This window comes from Verticillium alfalfae, genomic scaffold (genome assembly GCF_000150825.1).
Source record: "Verticillium alfalfae VaMs.102 supercont1.1 genomic scaffold, whole genome shotgun sequence".
NCBI lineage: Eukaryota > Fungi > Ascomycota > Sordariomycetes > Glomerellales > Plectosphaerellaceae > Verticillium > Verticillium alfalfae.
The window spans coordinates 4,402,390-4,417,284 of NW_003315038.1; the positions used below are offsets into that span (position 1 = coordinate 4,402,390).

The window sequence follows — 14,895 nt, forward strand, 5'->3', positions numbered from 1 at the left end:
CGGCATCAACGGCGAGGACAACATCGCGGCCGACGTGCGTGCGCATCCTCGTCAAGGACTTTGCCAGCGAGTCGGAGGCAGCGAAGCGGCAGATTCTCCTGCTCGCCGCCAAGGTCTACCTGCACCACATCAACCGCCAGGCCGAGGACGAGACGGCGGAGACGCCCGAGCCCAACCGGGACGAGCACGTCGTCGCCAAGCTGTGGGACTACGTGCTGCTCCTCGTCCGCTACGACACGTCCTACGACCTCCGGGACCGCGCCAGGATGTACCGCGCGCTCCTGTCGGTGCCGCAGCTGGCGACGCTGATGCTCCTGGCCCCCAAGCCGGCCCCCCAGGCGCCGAGCCCGTCCGAGACGCGCAAGGGCTTCCTGCTCGGCTCAGCGACACTCGTGCTGGCCGGCGGCGGAGGCGTCCACGGGCTGCGAGGCTACGAAGCGCTGCCGCCCTGGGTCGCCGAGGGCCACGAGCCGGACCCCCGACTGCGCGAGACGGAGGCGCCGGCGCCGGCCTACGGCGAGGACAGGGTCGTACCGGCGAGTCAGCGGCTCGACAGCGCCGCGCGATCGGCGCCGAGCGCAGCCGTCCGCCCGCTCGAATGAACTGGGCGCGCAGGGTGGGCAGGGTGGGCAGGGCGAAAGCGGTGGGGGCGAAATCACTTGATGATTGGGCTTGCAGAGGAAGAAGCCGACGAGGATGACGATGACGAAGAGGACGCGAGACGGATAGTGATGAAGAGGAGGAGGAGGAGTCCGAGGGGAGGAGGACGACGAGAAGACGAATACGAGGAGTCTAGCGAGGGTGAAGAGGAGAATGACCGGCTCGTCAAATCATCATGAGTTGACCGGACTGAGCCCGTCGATGCCCGCCTTCATTCGGGCCAACAACGCTTTAGACGGCCTGGCGAACACCATGAAGAGACTTTGCAAACAACGAATTCCTTTCCCATTTCACGTTGCCCCCCCCCCCCCATGTTTCTCGGGCGAATCGGGCGGCTTGTCCATTGTGCCGATCGCCGACCTCGTACATTTCGAGCTTGAACCCTGCAACGGTGCCGGCCCGATCGTCGCGACCCTCGACCACCTTCGCTTCATCTCTGTGACCTGCGGCCTCATCTCCAGGACCCCGTCAGAACCAATGCACAGCCCTGCTCCGCCAAGCGTCATGACCCCTCCTCCTACGGCCTCGTTCCACCACTCAACGCTCGCGCCCCCCCGGACCCGCGACTTGCCCCTTTGAGCGTCTGAGCCTTAAGCGACGTGGACCACAACGTGCGTCCCACGCTTGCGGGGTCCGTTTTTTCGAATGCGAGAGGCCGAGTGCGAGCGCGCCATGCACTGCGATTAGCCGCTTGCCTTGTAACGGGTTCTAGAGCGGCCGGGATGCCAGTCTTGGCGCCGCGTTGCTTGTGCTTGCTAAGAACGAGAAGAAGAAGCTTGTTGTATGTTGTGTGTCCGCCCGTCTCCCCGGTCCCGTTCTCTATTTGACTGTCTGCCATCAATATCATCCTGAGGGGCGCGCCCTCGTCCTTTTGTAGACCGTTGATCTGCTACACACCCCCTTTTTTTTTTTTGTCTTTTCTCTCTTTTCCTCGCTCTCGCTTTCTCAGCATTGCTTGCTTGTTTTCTTGATCCCGAGCTAGCCGTGGACGTGGCTTGCTCTAGCATCTCCTCGCAGCGGCAGATCAACCATTCTCGTCCCATCACCTTGTATCTTCTAAGGACCGGACCACCCTGGCTGCTCGCCATGTCGGACGCCCACAACGAAACGATCCGTCGGCCGTTTGACGAGTGCAACGAGATCAGCATCTACTGTCCCGTCGAGGCCACGGTGCTGGGGTACTACCCCAACTTTGGCGCCAACATCTTCTTCGCCGTCGCCTTTGGCATCGTCACCATTGTCTCTGGCTACATCGGCATCAAGAAGCGGACATGGGCCTACATGGCTGCCGTCACGGGCGGCGCCCTCCTTGAGACGGCTGGTATTGTTTTTTCCTTCCCCATCTACGTCTCTCCTCAGAACGCACCAGGAGCACTAACAACGAAGCAACAGGCTACGCCGGGCCGCGTCCTCCTCAACGACAACCCCTGGAACTCGGACGCCTTCCAGCTGCAGATCTGCGCCATCATCCTGGCGCCGACGATGCTCTGCGTCGCCATCTACCTGACGCTCAAGCACGTCGCCCTCGCCCTGAGCCCGCCGCTGTCCCGCATCCGCCCGCGCCTCTACCCCTGGATCTTCCTGCCCGCCGACCTCTCGTGCCTCGTCCTGCAGGCCATCGGCGGCGGCATCTCGGCCGCTGCCGGCCGCACCAACGCCACCCTGCTGAGCCACGGCAACCGCATGATCATCTCGGGCGTCGCGCTGCAGGTCGTCGTGCTGCTCTTCTTCGGCATCATGGGCGTCGACTACTGGGTCCGCGTGCGCCCGCTGGGTGCGCGACGCGCCGACGCCGGCACCCCCGACCGAGGCCGCGCTCGCCGTGTACCGGGACGCAGGTTCAGGAAAGTTTGTGTGCGGCAATCGCGGGGGCGTTCACGGCCATCATCATTCGATGCGTTTACCGGTTCGTGGCTCCCGTTTTTTTGCCTTGTTCGGAGAGGATGCAATTTCGAAGAAGCAACAGCGCGCTAATGTTTGTGCAGATTGTCGAGATGCCTGGCGTTGGGGAGACGTACCTTTCTATCCCTGCGTCTGCTGCTTTCGGGCATGAAGCATCCCCTCCACACGTAGCGTTCCGCATCTCTCGTCCGCTGCTAACATACTCCAGAACCACATCATGCAGGACGAAATCTCGTTCATGATCCTCGACGCCACCCTCGTCCTCGTCGCCGTGTCGCTGCTGACGGCCTTCCATCCCGGCATCTTCTTCCCGCAGATGGCCGGCAGCAGGCGGGCCAAGGGCGGCGCTGCATCGCCCGAGCAGGGCGTCGTCACCGAGTCGAAGAGCGTCGCGACCTCCTCCAAGGAGGGCAGCAAGACCGAAGAGTCGGGGAGAGAGTCGGCATAGGCCACGCGGAGGGACATCTGCTGTAGATTGTACATACAGGGGTTTGACTGGACATACGAAGGCTTTTCGCGACAATGCGTCCAATTAGATTTGATACGGGTACGCAAACAGGAGGGCGGAATCAATTGCTTTAGATACTCCTCTGCCGTTGCGCCTCGTTCCGGCGGTGTTGTGAATGCTGAAGCTGCATCGAGGCGGAAGGCCACCGCCGATGTACCCTCCTCCTTCACCCAAGTCGACACGATGCTGGGTATCTCAATGGCTATCGTGCCATGTATTGGAATCGCCCAGGTGAAACGTGGAAGAGTCTAACAAAGAGTAAATGGTGATGTCCCCCCATTGTGACTTGGAAGGGTCCCAAATGATCTATACCCATGAGTTGAATGGCTCAACCCCGAGCTTTCAAGTCGGGTGCTTTAGGCTTCCTTGGCTAGTATCTCGCACATGTCCATGATCCGGCAATAAAGTCGACCACATCCAATGCCAGACATGGTCAGTACAGCCAGCCGTCTCCTCATAGCATTGGGCCCCCATTGCCCTCTGGTCATGTGCCACTTTCAAGGCACGCGATATTCCGGCTTTGACTAGAAAGGTTTGACGCGGACCTGTCCGCACAGTGAAGCAGTTTTACTCCTCCAAGTTTTCGGAACTTGATGGGCTTTTTCTAATGTCCGCTCCATTCATCTATAACCGTGTTGTCACGAGGAATGCGACGATACCTCGGTCCCACGACGATTCTGCGTAATCACTCACACCAGGTCGTTGAAGGATGGCGTTTGTTTCGGGCACTCGGGTACTCAGATCTGCAGATATACTTTTCGGGTATCCGCAAAGCAACACAAGCTTCGACCCGGTCACCCCACCCCCGTTCCAACCTAATTCCCTTCCCGGGTCCCGTCATCACAACCACCATCAATTAGCCTGCAGCCCAGCACACACGTCGAGGCGGCAGACATGTCAACCGAGTCACGCCCCGGCAAGGCGGCCGGGAGAAGGGCCTCGCGCTCCTCGCTGGCCTGTCTACCGTGCCGCTCACGTCATCTCAAGTGTGACGGCCGCCGACCGCAATGCACACGATGTACTAACACCCAGGAGACCTGCACCTATGCTCAGTCTCGCCGCGGCGGTCTCGACCGTGCTGCTTTGGCAGCGGTAGCAGAGCGACGTAAACAAGGCGCCGCCGCTCAGGAGGCAGCCCACGGTCCGCTCCTCTCGCCGGTCTACAGCGACGATATCCAGAGCAGCATACCAACAACGCTGTGCCACGACAACTTGGCGCAAGACAGTGGCAGATCGGCATCTACCGTCACCATAGCGGCAGTGGCACCGCTGGATATCGACTACGATGTCGCTCAGGACAGGCTTGTGAGCCTGTACTATGCCAACTTCCACCGGCTTCATCCGTTCGTCCCGCCGCAGAAGTGCCTCGTCCAGCTGTGCAGCGACGCATCGAGCATGTCCACTTGGAAGCCCCTTGTGGCCGCTTTGCGTCTCGTTGGTCACATCTACGATGTACGCGAATGGCCGTCATCTATCGAAGCGGACGTCCTGAGCTGTCTGTCGAGCAGCGCATGTGAGAGGCCAGTGGCAGTCCAAGCCCGCCTACTGCTCTCGGTCGCCAGATTTTGGTACGGTTCCGTTTCAGGCGCAAGGCAGCAAATGAGCGAGGCGTTGCAATGCGCCCTCGACATGGGGCTCAACCAACGCGCGTTTGCAAGAACACACGGACAGGGCGATCCGGTCTTGGAGGAAAGCTGGCGGCGGACCTGGTGGATGCTGTACGTGCTTGATGCGTACTATGCAGGGACCCTGGGTCGCGTTGACTTTTCGCTCCAGGACGCGGAGGCCACGGTCGATCTTCCCTGCCACGAGTCGGAGTATGAGTCTGGCGTGAGTGATGCTGGCGGGGACGCGTGGCACAAGAAAGGTTTCCTGACCTTTTGCAGAACATTCCTCTTCCAAGGACCGTTGACGAATTCGCTTCTCGCGAGTTCTTGCCGGAAACACCTCCCTTTTCCTCCTTTGCCTACCTCATTGGGGCTGTCCGGTGCGCGTCGCTCGCCCTGTCTCGGACATCGGTTGTCAAGCCTGAGGAGGTATCGTCTCTGCATATTCTCGATGAAGCCGACTCGGCCATAGACGGTTGGCTGCTGCTCCTTCCAGAGGACCAAAAACACACCATCGATGCATCAGGCACTATCGACGAGCTGATGTTTCAAGCGCACCTTATTATCCACGTCACCACCGTTGGCCTGCACAGACCCCTCTCTGACCTCAGATTCAACACCGTGGAGGACATCTCGAGCTGCGCGCGAGAGCCAGCCCGCGGCAGAGCAAGTGCCGATCTGATCAATGTGCACACGATCCGTGTGATCCGCGCTGTCGAGGCACAGATTCGGCTCCTCGCGCTGCCGGCTCGGCCTTTCCACCACACGCCGTTTACGACGTGCATGGTCAGCGAGGGCACGCTGGCATTGCTCTCTGCGTGTAAGTATTTGCTCAAAGGGAAGGAGCTCGCTGTTGCGAGGGATCAGATTCGTATGACTGTTGGGTGTCTGAAGACCCTTGGTGAGGTCTGGCCACGCACGGCAGCGAACGTGGGGGAGATTCAGACGATCGCGAGGCACGTCCTAGGTCTGGAGAGGAGGCCAAACGCGGCCTCTGATGCGTACAATGACCCTTCTTCAAGTAGACGCACGTCAGATGGAGGCCCAGTGTCGGCTTTAGGGACCGATGAGGACGAACTAGAGACGTGCATCTCGATCGCACAGAGTCTCAACAATGGCCAGCCAGCCAGTTCTACATCCGAGGACACTGTCTCGGAGTGGTTCAGCATTGACGAACTGCAGGCCGATTTCACTTGGTGGCCGCAAGAAATTGACGTGGCGTCTTCATCGTGATAGCTAGAAAGGTGAAGCAGAGCTATTTCTTTAGGTATAGACGCTCCGTTTCTACGGCATTTCTCTTTCAAAATCAATCACAGCCTTCTTGCCTCGACCTCTTTTCCTAGCGAATGCCCATGCCTTCGACGCATCGTCAAATGAGAACCTTTCCACTGCCAACGACTGGATGCCGCCCTCGTCAATCAAGGTAGCGGCCTCGGTCAAGCGCTTCGCACTAGGGGACACAATGAAGTACGTATACCGCGCATTGGGATGCTGGCTCGCCTCTCTTGGTTCTGCCTTCCCAAACGCCCATGCTGGTGCTGGATCGCCGACGGTGATGAGGATACCGTCGTCCTTGATGGTGTTCCATGCTTTGGTCAGTATGTCGCCCCCGACCGTGTCGAAGACGACATCGACTGCCTGCACAGTTGTTTCCCAGCCTTCCGTCTTGTAGTCAATCGTCTCGGTGGCGCCGAGCGTCTTGAGCCATTCGTGGTGCTGCGAGGACGCCAGCGCGATGACTCGGGAATCTTCAACTTGAGCGGCCATCTGCACAGAGAGTGACCCAACAGCACCCGAAGCCCCGGTGATGAAGACGCTCATTCCTGCAGATATATTCCCGTAGTCTTTCAGGGCTTCCCACGCCGTCAGCAGGGGAATGGGCAGCGCAGCCGCCTCGGCGTGGCTGATTGTCGTCGGCTTGGGGGCGACTTCATCGGGGGAGCAAATGACAAAGTCTGCCTGACCGTGGCCCCTATCTGCCGAGATGAAAGCGTAGACAAGTTGGCCAATGACAAGGTCGCCGGCGTAGTCCGGACCAAAGGCAGCAATACAGCCTGAGACTTCGTGACCTGGGATGCGGGATGGTGTCGCATACGTCTCGGGCCACATGACGGCGTCGCCGGTCACTCCAGCTGCAGAGACTTTGACGAGAATGCCACGGCCGGTGGGAGTTGGCTTGTCCATGGTACTGTTGGTAATAATCCTGGGAGAGCTCATCTCTCCGAGAAGTTGAACTGCCTTCATCGTGGCGTGTCGTCGCGGGTTCGCGGGGATAACCGTATGCTGCGTCAGGTTGTGTTGCTTGTGCCTACTTTCGCATGCTCAATCAAAAGGTGCTCTCTACAGCTATTTTGTTGCAATGCCATCCATACAGGGGAGAAAAGTCGGGCTTCCAGCCGGCGGCAACCCGGTGTTTGAGGCATCGGGAAACGGCAACGGGTGACGTAACGAGTACCCGATGAGTACCCGGTCCGGGTATTCAGGGGTCCCGGGCTTTCGGCATTCAGGCATCTCGGAGGAGATGTAATAGGAAGAAAAACGAAAACATAAAGATGATGAGTGATCTCATGGATCGATATATTTAACTCCCGACGAACAAGCCGCAAAACAACGGAGCCTTCATCCTCATTTCTTCACCCGGGCAACATTTCCTCATAAGTCCCCACAACGCTACTCAATCGCCAGACACCCACCTCGCACAATGGACCCAAGCAACGAGGAACTTCGGTGAGCTGAGACTTCGGCCGCAGAAAAGTGTTTGTTGTTGAGGCTTACGTAGTGTCCCGCCAGCGCACGCCCCCGCGAGAAAGGTACTGTCCTCTACGATCACGAGTTGAAGAACGCTCCGGGGAAATCGATCATCGCCCTCGAGGTCGCCTTCCCTCCCGGCGGCTGGACGCCCCCCCATAGACACGCTGGTGCTACAGTTGTGGCGACTGTTCTGGAGGGCCAGATCCTGAGCGGCATGAACGGAAACCCGCCGAAGGTCTACGAGGTTGGAGAGAGCTTTGTGGAGCACCCCGGATGCCACCATACTGTCAGTGACAACTACAGCAAGGAAAAGCCGGGTAGGTTAATGGCTGTATTTCTGGTCGATACAGAGATCGTTGCGAAGGGAGGATATGGGGCTCTCATCGAGCTTGACGAGGGGTGGTGAATACTCTGGATCGTGGCTGCATGCTTGCACCGAAGGATTACCCATCCTGAGCATGCTCTTATCCCGTCGCTGCACGACAAATTGACAAAGAATCGGCGAGAGTACGGGTAACACGCTGATCAGTTATTCGTCTCCTAGCTGCGCTTCATACATTTCTCGGCTGGCGAGTTGAGTTGGAAAGCTTCACAATGAGTACCTCAACGTTATTCAACCCTGTACCCAATCTGCAAGTCTCCCACTGCCAACAGAACGTTGATCCCGTACAACGAACAGAGAGCCTCCATGCATGTTTCCATCTTCAACATGACCCTAACCGAGACTTGTACCAGCCAAATGCGAAAAGCCGTATCAAGGGCAATACGAAGCTGCCATTTCGTGAGTCCAGCCGGGCCCAGATTCACCGCAGGCAGATTGGGCGGCCAAATGCAATCATCCTGGCTCTTCATTGTTCATGTCTACTTGCTCTCCCCACCCAGCCACCTGTAAACGACGGAGAAATCCCGCCCCTTGCAGTCCTCCTGCTTCTCCGCACTCTCATAGACCTCCCTCGCCTTGGCCGCCAGCTCAAGCCTAGCCCCGGCCTCTTCAGCCGCCACGATGGCCAGCCCAAGATCCTTCTTCATGAGCCCGATGCCGAAGCCGCCGCTGTAATCGCGCCCAGCAGGGCTGCCGTCCACAACGCCGGCGACGGGGTTGTTGACCTCGGAGGGCCAGCACTTGCCCGTGCTGACGTTGATGACGCCGGCGAGGACGGCGGGGTCGAGGCCCCACTTGACGCCGAGGTTCATGGCCTCGGCCGTGGCAATGTTGTTGAGCGCCAGGAGGTAGTTGTTCGCCAGCTTGGCGGAGAGGCCCGCACCTGGGGTCCCGCAGTGCAGGACACGGCGGCCCATGCGCAGGAGGATGGGTTCGGCGCGGGGGAGCAGGGCTCGCGGGGGCGCCGAGCATGAAGGTCAGGGTCGCGGCCGTTGCGCCGACGACGCCGCCGGACATGGGGGCGTCGAGGAAGGAGCCGTGCGAGGACGAGGTGATGGAGGTGGCCACGGCTTTGGAGGTCGAAGGATCGATGGTGGAGCAGTCGATGAAGAGGCGGGACGCTGAGGGGGCAATTTCTGAGAGGATAGAGGCGTAGACCGACTTGACGTGAGAAGGCTCCGGGAGGACGGTGATGACGGTGGTCTGGGCCAGGGTTAGCTGGTGACTGGCATTTCACCTTGAGCGCATCAAACGACTTACGGCGTCCGTCGAGGCATCGGCTGCGCTATCGGCCAGAGTGATCTTAGCGCCGCCAGTCTGGCCCTTCTCCATCTCGGCTTTGAGACCGCTCATGGCAGTCTTGTTAATGTCGAAGATGCTGATTGAGTCGCTCGGCGGAAGCTTGGCCTGGAGGTTCCTCGCCATTTGGTAGCCCTGGTATGGTCAGCCATCCCTTTTTGGCCATGGGTACCTCGAGGCAAACGCACCATTTGGCCGAGGCCGATGAAGCCATACTTGTCCAGGCGGCAGGCGGATGTCGCAAACCCGCGGTGTCGAGCTGTGCGCAGCGCTGTGCGTATCCTTGTGGTGCTGGGGCGCATGCTGTCTGTTGGTTCACGGCCGTGAATGCGCAATAGTTTCGTCGGTAGCAGAGATTGCAAGAAAGCAGGCAGATAGATTGGAGAGTGTCCAGGTTTCGATCTGAGCTCGAACCGCGACAAGAAACCCGTCACAGCTGGCCGACTGGTGTGACGCGGGGTGTTGTTACCCGAAAGCCGGCCATTGCCGGTCTTAGCCATCCAGCCGTCCCTGTTCCCGCTTGAGCCGGGCTGGGGGCGCGGTTGGGGAAGCTGGGGAAGGCCGCCCCATGTCCACAACCCCTGGCGCTCAGGGGCCGGGCGGACGTGGAGAAGCATCACACACTTGTCCTGTCTGGGGTAGTCTGTAGCCGCTGGCTGCGAGAGATGAGGCGCTGGCTGCGAGAGATGAAGCCGCTGGCTGCGAGAGAACCGGAGCAGCGGAGGAGAGTGAGGATGGATCACAACGATTTCGAAGTCGAGGTTGCAAAACATATCCAATACCATCTCGCGCATCGGGTCCGCATCACTGGCCATGTATTACTAGAGGGCAGTCATGAAGCCGCTGCCTTTCCAGCCTGCCAGCCCCATGCACATGTCCTCCTCTCGCCTTCCTTGCCCTCTTCCCCGGACGCCGAGGTTGGCTTCTGTACAGTAGGGCAGCCCCTTTTCCACGTCGTGAATACACCAATTGAACAATGACAAATAAGAAGTTCGGCCGAGCTGCCAACAGCAAAGACCTTTAAGTAGGGGGTATGAGCGAAAGGGGGGGAAATGAAAAAAGACGCGTCCACCCGACCCACGCCTCCAGAGAACCGTCCCAGAAACCAAAAACCACTCGTGTCGACCCGTCCGTACCCAGCTCCAGCAGCCCCTGGGCTTGTTTAGAACACCCCCATAAGGAAGGGAACAATTGCACTACAGCCATTCAGTCAGTAAACCCGTTTGTTTTGTTGGCGCGAAATGTGACAAGACTCACCCGACGGCCAGAGTGGCACTGATTCCGAGCAGCGCTCGGTTCCGCACGCGTTCCTTCTTGAGTTGCACGTTCGGCTTGGTCCGCTTGCTGCTGCGCTCGCTCGACTCTGGGCCCTCCTCCTCCTCCTCCGCTGCTGTGATGTCCTCTGCCTTGCGCTTGGACTTGACCAGCTCAACCGGCTCCTTCTCTTCGCTCTCGACGTCGACATCGCCGTCGGCGTCGGCCGCGTCGGTCGTCTTTGTGGCAGTCGCAGCTTCGACCATCGACTTGGCCTCGGCGATCATGCGCGCCGTCTCTTCGGCTGTCGGGGGCTCGGTGCTGGAGAGCGGCAGCTCAAGCGCCACTGTGGGGTGCTTGGCCTCGTGACCTTCCTCGTCGATCTTGACATCCTGCTCGACGACCACCTTGACCTTTTGTCCCTCATCCTGTGCTTGCAAGACGACGGCGGGCTCAAACTCGATTGTTCTCGTCGTCGTTTCCGCCGCAAGACTCGGCAACCTAGTCCTCCTCAATGACGCCGTTTAATCTCGGCCTTGATGGCAACGGCGCCGCCGTCAGGTCAACCGACTCGGACTTGACCTTGCGCTTGCGAGGTGTCTTCCCCGGGCGAGGAGCAGGAGCTGCAGACTTTGTGGGACTGGCGGAGCGGCGGAGACGCATGCTGCGCGGCGGCGTGGGAGGAGCCAGCTGGGGCTGCGGGGCCTTCTTGACCTCAAACTTGGGAGGAGCGGCAATCTTCTTGGGAGGACTGTCGGGCTGTTGGGTCATGGCAATAGTTGCGGGATCCAGCAGGGCCTGGATCCAGGGCAGCACGCCGTACTCCTCAGCGAGGGAGAGGGCATGGTCGGGAGGGATCCAGACGTTGCCCGCCGTCTCCTCGGGGCTGGTAGACGGGAGAGACTTGATGTAGCGGCGCTCCGTCTCCTCCTCGTGAGCCTCGGCGTACGGGTACGTGGCCTTGAACATGCCCGTGGCGGAAACGTAGCCGTCGTGGCTCCGGCGCATCAGGAAGTAACTGTTGGGGCTCGACTTGAAGATGCCCGAAACAATGCCCTTCGGCACGGGGGCGCGGAGGTGGGCGTAGTCGAAGACTCCAAGGGATGTCGAATCACCGTCCACCTGGTTCACCATCTTGGCCGTCAACTGGGTCTGGCCAAGGCGGCGACGCGACACGAGATCCTGGTCTAGAGCAACTGTTAGTCGACACGCGAAATGATGGCTCGGAGGAACGCGAACGGCGCGATCGTACAAGGCGGGATGTCATCGATCATCAAGGGGTTCTGCTTCGTAGGCAGGTGCCGCTCGGTCGAGGGCGTGATGGTTTCGGGGGCAGTGGCGGCGGCAGGCATTGCGTCTGTTGATCGCGACGACGCGGCGAAAATGAGATGATGAAAAAGATGACGGCAAGCTCGAGGGTTCGGAAGGTGATCCCGTCGAACGCGACAAAGTATTGACGCGAAGGAGGAACGCGCGACCGCTGCGTAGACCAACTAGCGACCGAATGCCGAGGGTTGACTGCGATGGGCGCGTGGTGTCAGCTCAGAGGTCAATGGGACACGTCCGTGGTATTGGAAGCGCGAAAAGCTGGGGCCAGGTGGTCGCCTACGCTACCGAACCGCGCGCGCCGAGAGGCGAGTCGAAAAGGAGTGCGGCGAAAGAAAGGCTATCGCGGTTGATGATCGTCCGGGACGGTCGATGAGTGGAATTAAACCGGTTGACTATGGGGGAAGATGGTGACACCGGAGAAGGAGAGAAAAGATGGAGGTGGTGGGTGGTGGTGGAGGGAGGAGACGACAGGACACGAAAAGGATGGGCGGCGCAATTTGGGCGAAGCTTCACCACTTTTGGCGTCCACTGTCGAGGAATTGAGGGTCCCCTCGAGTTGTCGGGGGGAAGGGCGAATGGGCGGCAGGCGCACCTCAGGCAGGGCACGGGCGGCAGGGGCGGGCGGGAGGTCTGGGGGGTGTTTGATGGAAGGAAGAACTGAGGGTTGAGCTTGGGCCTCTGCTCAGGGGTACATCATCTGCAAGCTATTATTGCGGGAGGACAGTTGTACCTCGCAGGAAATAGGAGCGCAGCTGCCCGATTCAGTCCTTGGCAGGCGCTATTCCGTTCTTGTCCGAAACAAATTGGGGTGGTCCCCTTCTCTGGTCAGGTGCTGTCCTCTCTTTGGGCGCACCGTCCCTCCACTCTCCTCCTGTTGAGGATTTGATTACCTGAGCCACCTCGCCTGTGTCCCTGGTCCCAGTCCCGAGTCCCAATGGGAGACTCCAGGGCAAATTGCGACATAGGCCTCCTTCTCGATCCTTTCAGCTCCATGAAGGCCGCCCTCGAATGTGCTCGCTCCCTATCGATGGACCACCAGCTCGAGCTATCATCCTTAGCATGACCTCAGCCCGCACGAACGCCTGCCCCCGACCCAAGCTTGCCGTCGCTCCATCAGCGTAAGAGTGGGGGAGCACAGGCGTGGCGACATGGATGCCCTCTACCCATCATCCTGCACCTATCTGGAGTTGCTACCATGAACCATCTGGACGGACCGTGGCTCGTGGCTCGCTACAGTCCTCGCCGGCGTTGCTTTCTTCTTTCCTCCTGTCGCTTGCGCAAGTGGTTTCTGGGGAGCATAAACTGACAGCAGGCGGACCAACCGCACAGCCACGGCGCCCTGTCTCCAACTCAATCACAACATGCGCTGCCTGGGTTGCGGAGATGCTACTTCGAAATGAAGCAGGCCAAAAAAAATCCCCGTAGACACCCGATCCGTACCTCCTTTGCCCACGGCCCAAGACCCTCGAAACAATTGTCACCGGTTCACGCTGCGCCAGATGGGTTGGTGACGTGGTCTATGTGTGAGTTAGGTGTTGGCGCGCGGTGGTGACCACAACCGACTTCTGCCATCAAGGCAGGCCGAGACAACGGGTTTCCCAGGCATCTCCGCATACCTGTACCTCGTCTCCTCTCCATCCCCTTCCGCTGCTGAAGGGGTAAAGAAAAGACGCAGTGCGACCAAGTCAAGTCATTCCCAGGACCGATTTTCCCTCTACCCAGCAGACCCTCCAAACCACATAGGATTTGGAGGCGCTTGAAATGGCCCAGACGGGTGCCCCTCTTCCTCGTGTCCAGACCGCCTCGTTGTCAATCAAAAGGGGCTCCTCAAAAGGAGGGGCAGAGGAGGGGCGTATCTGCAAGGTGCTCCCATCATGGCCCCCTATTCGTCCGTCTGCCGCAAAATCCCCGTCTTCTCCAGAGGCTGCTGTGTTGTTTGTTGCTGCTCATGTTGCCCCGATGTTATCGTACCAGGGAATTGCCGCCGTGTGCCTGGATGTGCCTGCATTTCTCGTAGTCCTCCTCCAAGGCCTCGAGCCTGTTCGCCTACTGGAAGAGCAAGAGTTTTGTTGGTGCAGATCCGTCCCTCGCCAACGAATGGTTCGCCTCACATCAGAATGGCTTCTCCTTGGACCCCCACCGTGCGTGTGACAGATCGTGCCAAAGCCGTGGCGAGACAGCATCCAGAGCATTCCACCTCAAGAAGCCAGCTTTCCTAGCAGTGAGAAGAGGGGAGAGGGGCTTTGGAGGGGCAATGGGAGGTGGCACGCACCGCGGCCCCGGCTGGGTCGGCGGACAGGGCAGCATGAGGCACTGCGGCCGCCGGGGAGCGGCTCTCTTTTGTGACTGTGACCGCAAATCCAACGTCAATCAACCATCGCCTGGGGGCCATCGACAGACTTTCTCCTCTCCTTTCTCTCGCTCCAACCCCGCCCCCTTTCCCCTCGCTGTTTTCCAGCGTCTCCTATCCTCAGCGACGCTTGTGCACTTCCTCCTCACCTTACCTCGCACCGCACACACCAACTCACATCCCGTACCGCGCACCACACACCGTTGGTAGGTAGAAAGCTCGGCACCCCACACTCCATAAAGGCCGCGATTCAGACGGTACACCGCACAGCAACATCCTGTCGAACCACCACAACACTTCAAGATGGCTTCTCATGCCGCCCACGATGACGATGTCATGCCCGAGGAGACGCAGGGCTACAAGCTCTCCCAGCCTAAGCAGAGCTTGGCGGAGTACCAGCAGATGGGTGAGTGATGCTTTGTTTCTTTTCCGTCTAGCATGGCAGAATGCCGAACGTGAAGAGCGCAGGTGGGAGGGAGAGAACCGGGTTGGGAGCTGTGGGGGTGATGGTGTTGCACGGCTGAATGTGGCAAGCTTTGGCAGAGTGAGAGCTGCCCAGGTCTCACCGACTACATCATGCGCCTCGGTGTGTCTGCAGGTGAATGACGACCCGATCAATTCACCGAAGTTTACCGAATGCTCACCGAGGCCGTGAATGAAGCTCCACGTGGTCTGGCATGACAAGGCAAGACAAGGCAAGAGCACCGTCAAAGGAGATGTCGACACTGTAAGCCCGGGCACCTTCCTCACGAAGGCCATCATGACCCGGCATGCCTTCACCAGGCCAGTCCCCCGGGGAAGGCTTGCTAGCTCCTTCCACGCCCGACACTCATGAAGCCACCACCTGCGGTCA

General features: G+C 59.5%; 7 protein-coding genes across 7 annotated transcripts; 4 read left to right on the forward strand and 3 right to left on the reverse strand.

Moving 5' to 3' along the window:
- Window positions 1-266: 266 nt before the first annotated feature.
- On the forward strand, window positions 267-602 carry VDBG_01339 (conserved hypothetical protein; the record flags this gene model as incomplete). Its single annotated transcript, XM_003009610.1, has 1 exon — window positions 267-602. One exon carries the CDS (start codon window positions 267-269, stop codon window positions 600-602), a length of 336 nt encoding a protein of 111 aa, XP_003009656.1.
- A 1,144-nt stretch (window positions 603-1,746) lies between these two features.
- On the forward strand, window positions 1,747-3,010 carry VDBG_01340 (conserved hypothetical protein; the record flags this gene model as incomplete). The annotated part of the gene is made up of 2 exons (XM_003009611.1): window positions 1,747-2,508; window positions 2,771-3,010. 2 exons carry the CDS (start codon window positions 1,747-1,749, stop codon window positions 3,008-3,010), a joined length of 1,002 nt encoding a protein of 333 aa, XP_003009657.1.
- A 954-nt stretch (window positions 3,011-3,964) lies between these two features.
- VDBG_01341 (C6 zinc finger domain-containing protein) lies at window positions 3,965-5,910 on the forward strand (the record flags this gene model as incomplete). The annotated part of the gene is made up of 2 exons (XM_003009612.1): window positions 3,965-4,900; window positions 4,957-5,910. The coding sequence occupies 2 exons, from the start codon at window positions 3,965-3,967 to the stop codon at window positions 5,908-5,910; spliced, it is 1,890 nt and encodes a 629-aa protein (XP_003009658.1).
- A 51-nt stretch (window positions 5,911-5,961) lies between these two features.
- Window positions 5,962-6,921, reverse strand: VDBG_01342 (alcohol dehydrogenase zinc-binding domain-containing protein; the record flags this gene model as incomplete). The annotated part of the gene is made up of 1 exon (XM_003009613.1): window positions 5,962-6,921. One exon carries the CDS (start codon window positions 6,919-6,921, stop codon window positions 5,962-5,964), a length of 960 nt encoding a protein of 319 aa, XP_003009659.1.
- A 457-nt stretch (window positions 6,922-7,378) lies between these two features.
- Window positions 7,379-7,834, forward strand: VDBG_01343 (cupin 2 conserved barrel domain-containing protein; the record flags this gene model as incomplete). The annotated part of the gene is made up of 2 exons (XM_003009614.1): window positions 7,379-7,404; window positions 7,468-7,834. 2 exons carry the CDS (start codon window positions 7,379-7,381, stop codon window positions 7,832-7,834), a joined length of 393 nt encoding a protein of 130 aa, XP_003009660.1.
- A 455-nt stretch (window positions 7,835-8,289) lies between these two features.
- VDBG_01344 (3-hydroxyisobutyrate dehydrogenase) lies at window positions 8,290-9,726 on the reverse strand (the record flags this gene model as incomplete). Its single annotated transcript, XM_003009615.1, has 3 exons — window positions 8,290-8,673; window positions 8,816-9,013; window positions 9,298-9,726. The coding sequence occupies 3 exons, from the start codon at window positions 9,724-9,726 to the stop codon at window positions 8,290-8,292; spliced, it is 1,011 nt and encodes a 336-aa protein (XP_003009661.1).
- A 545-nt stretch (window positions 9,727-10,271) lies between these two features.
- On the reverse strand, window positions 10,272-11,715 carry VDBG_01345 (conserved hypothetical protein; the record flags this gene model as incomplete). The annotated part of the gene is made up of 4 exons (XM_003009616.1): window positions 10,272-10,305; window positions 10,367-10,873; window positions 10,935-11,550; window positions 11,616-11,715. The coding sequence occupies 4 exons, from the start codon at window positions 11,713-11,715 to the stop codon at window positions 10,272-10,274; spliced, it is 1,257 nt and encodes a 418-aa protein (XP_003009662.1).
- Window positions 11,716-14,895: the final 3,180 nt, after the last annotated feature.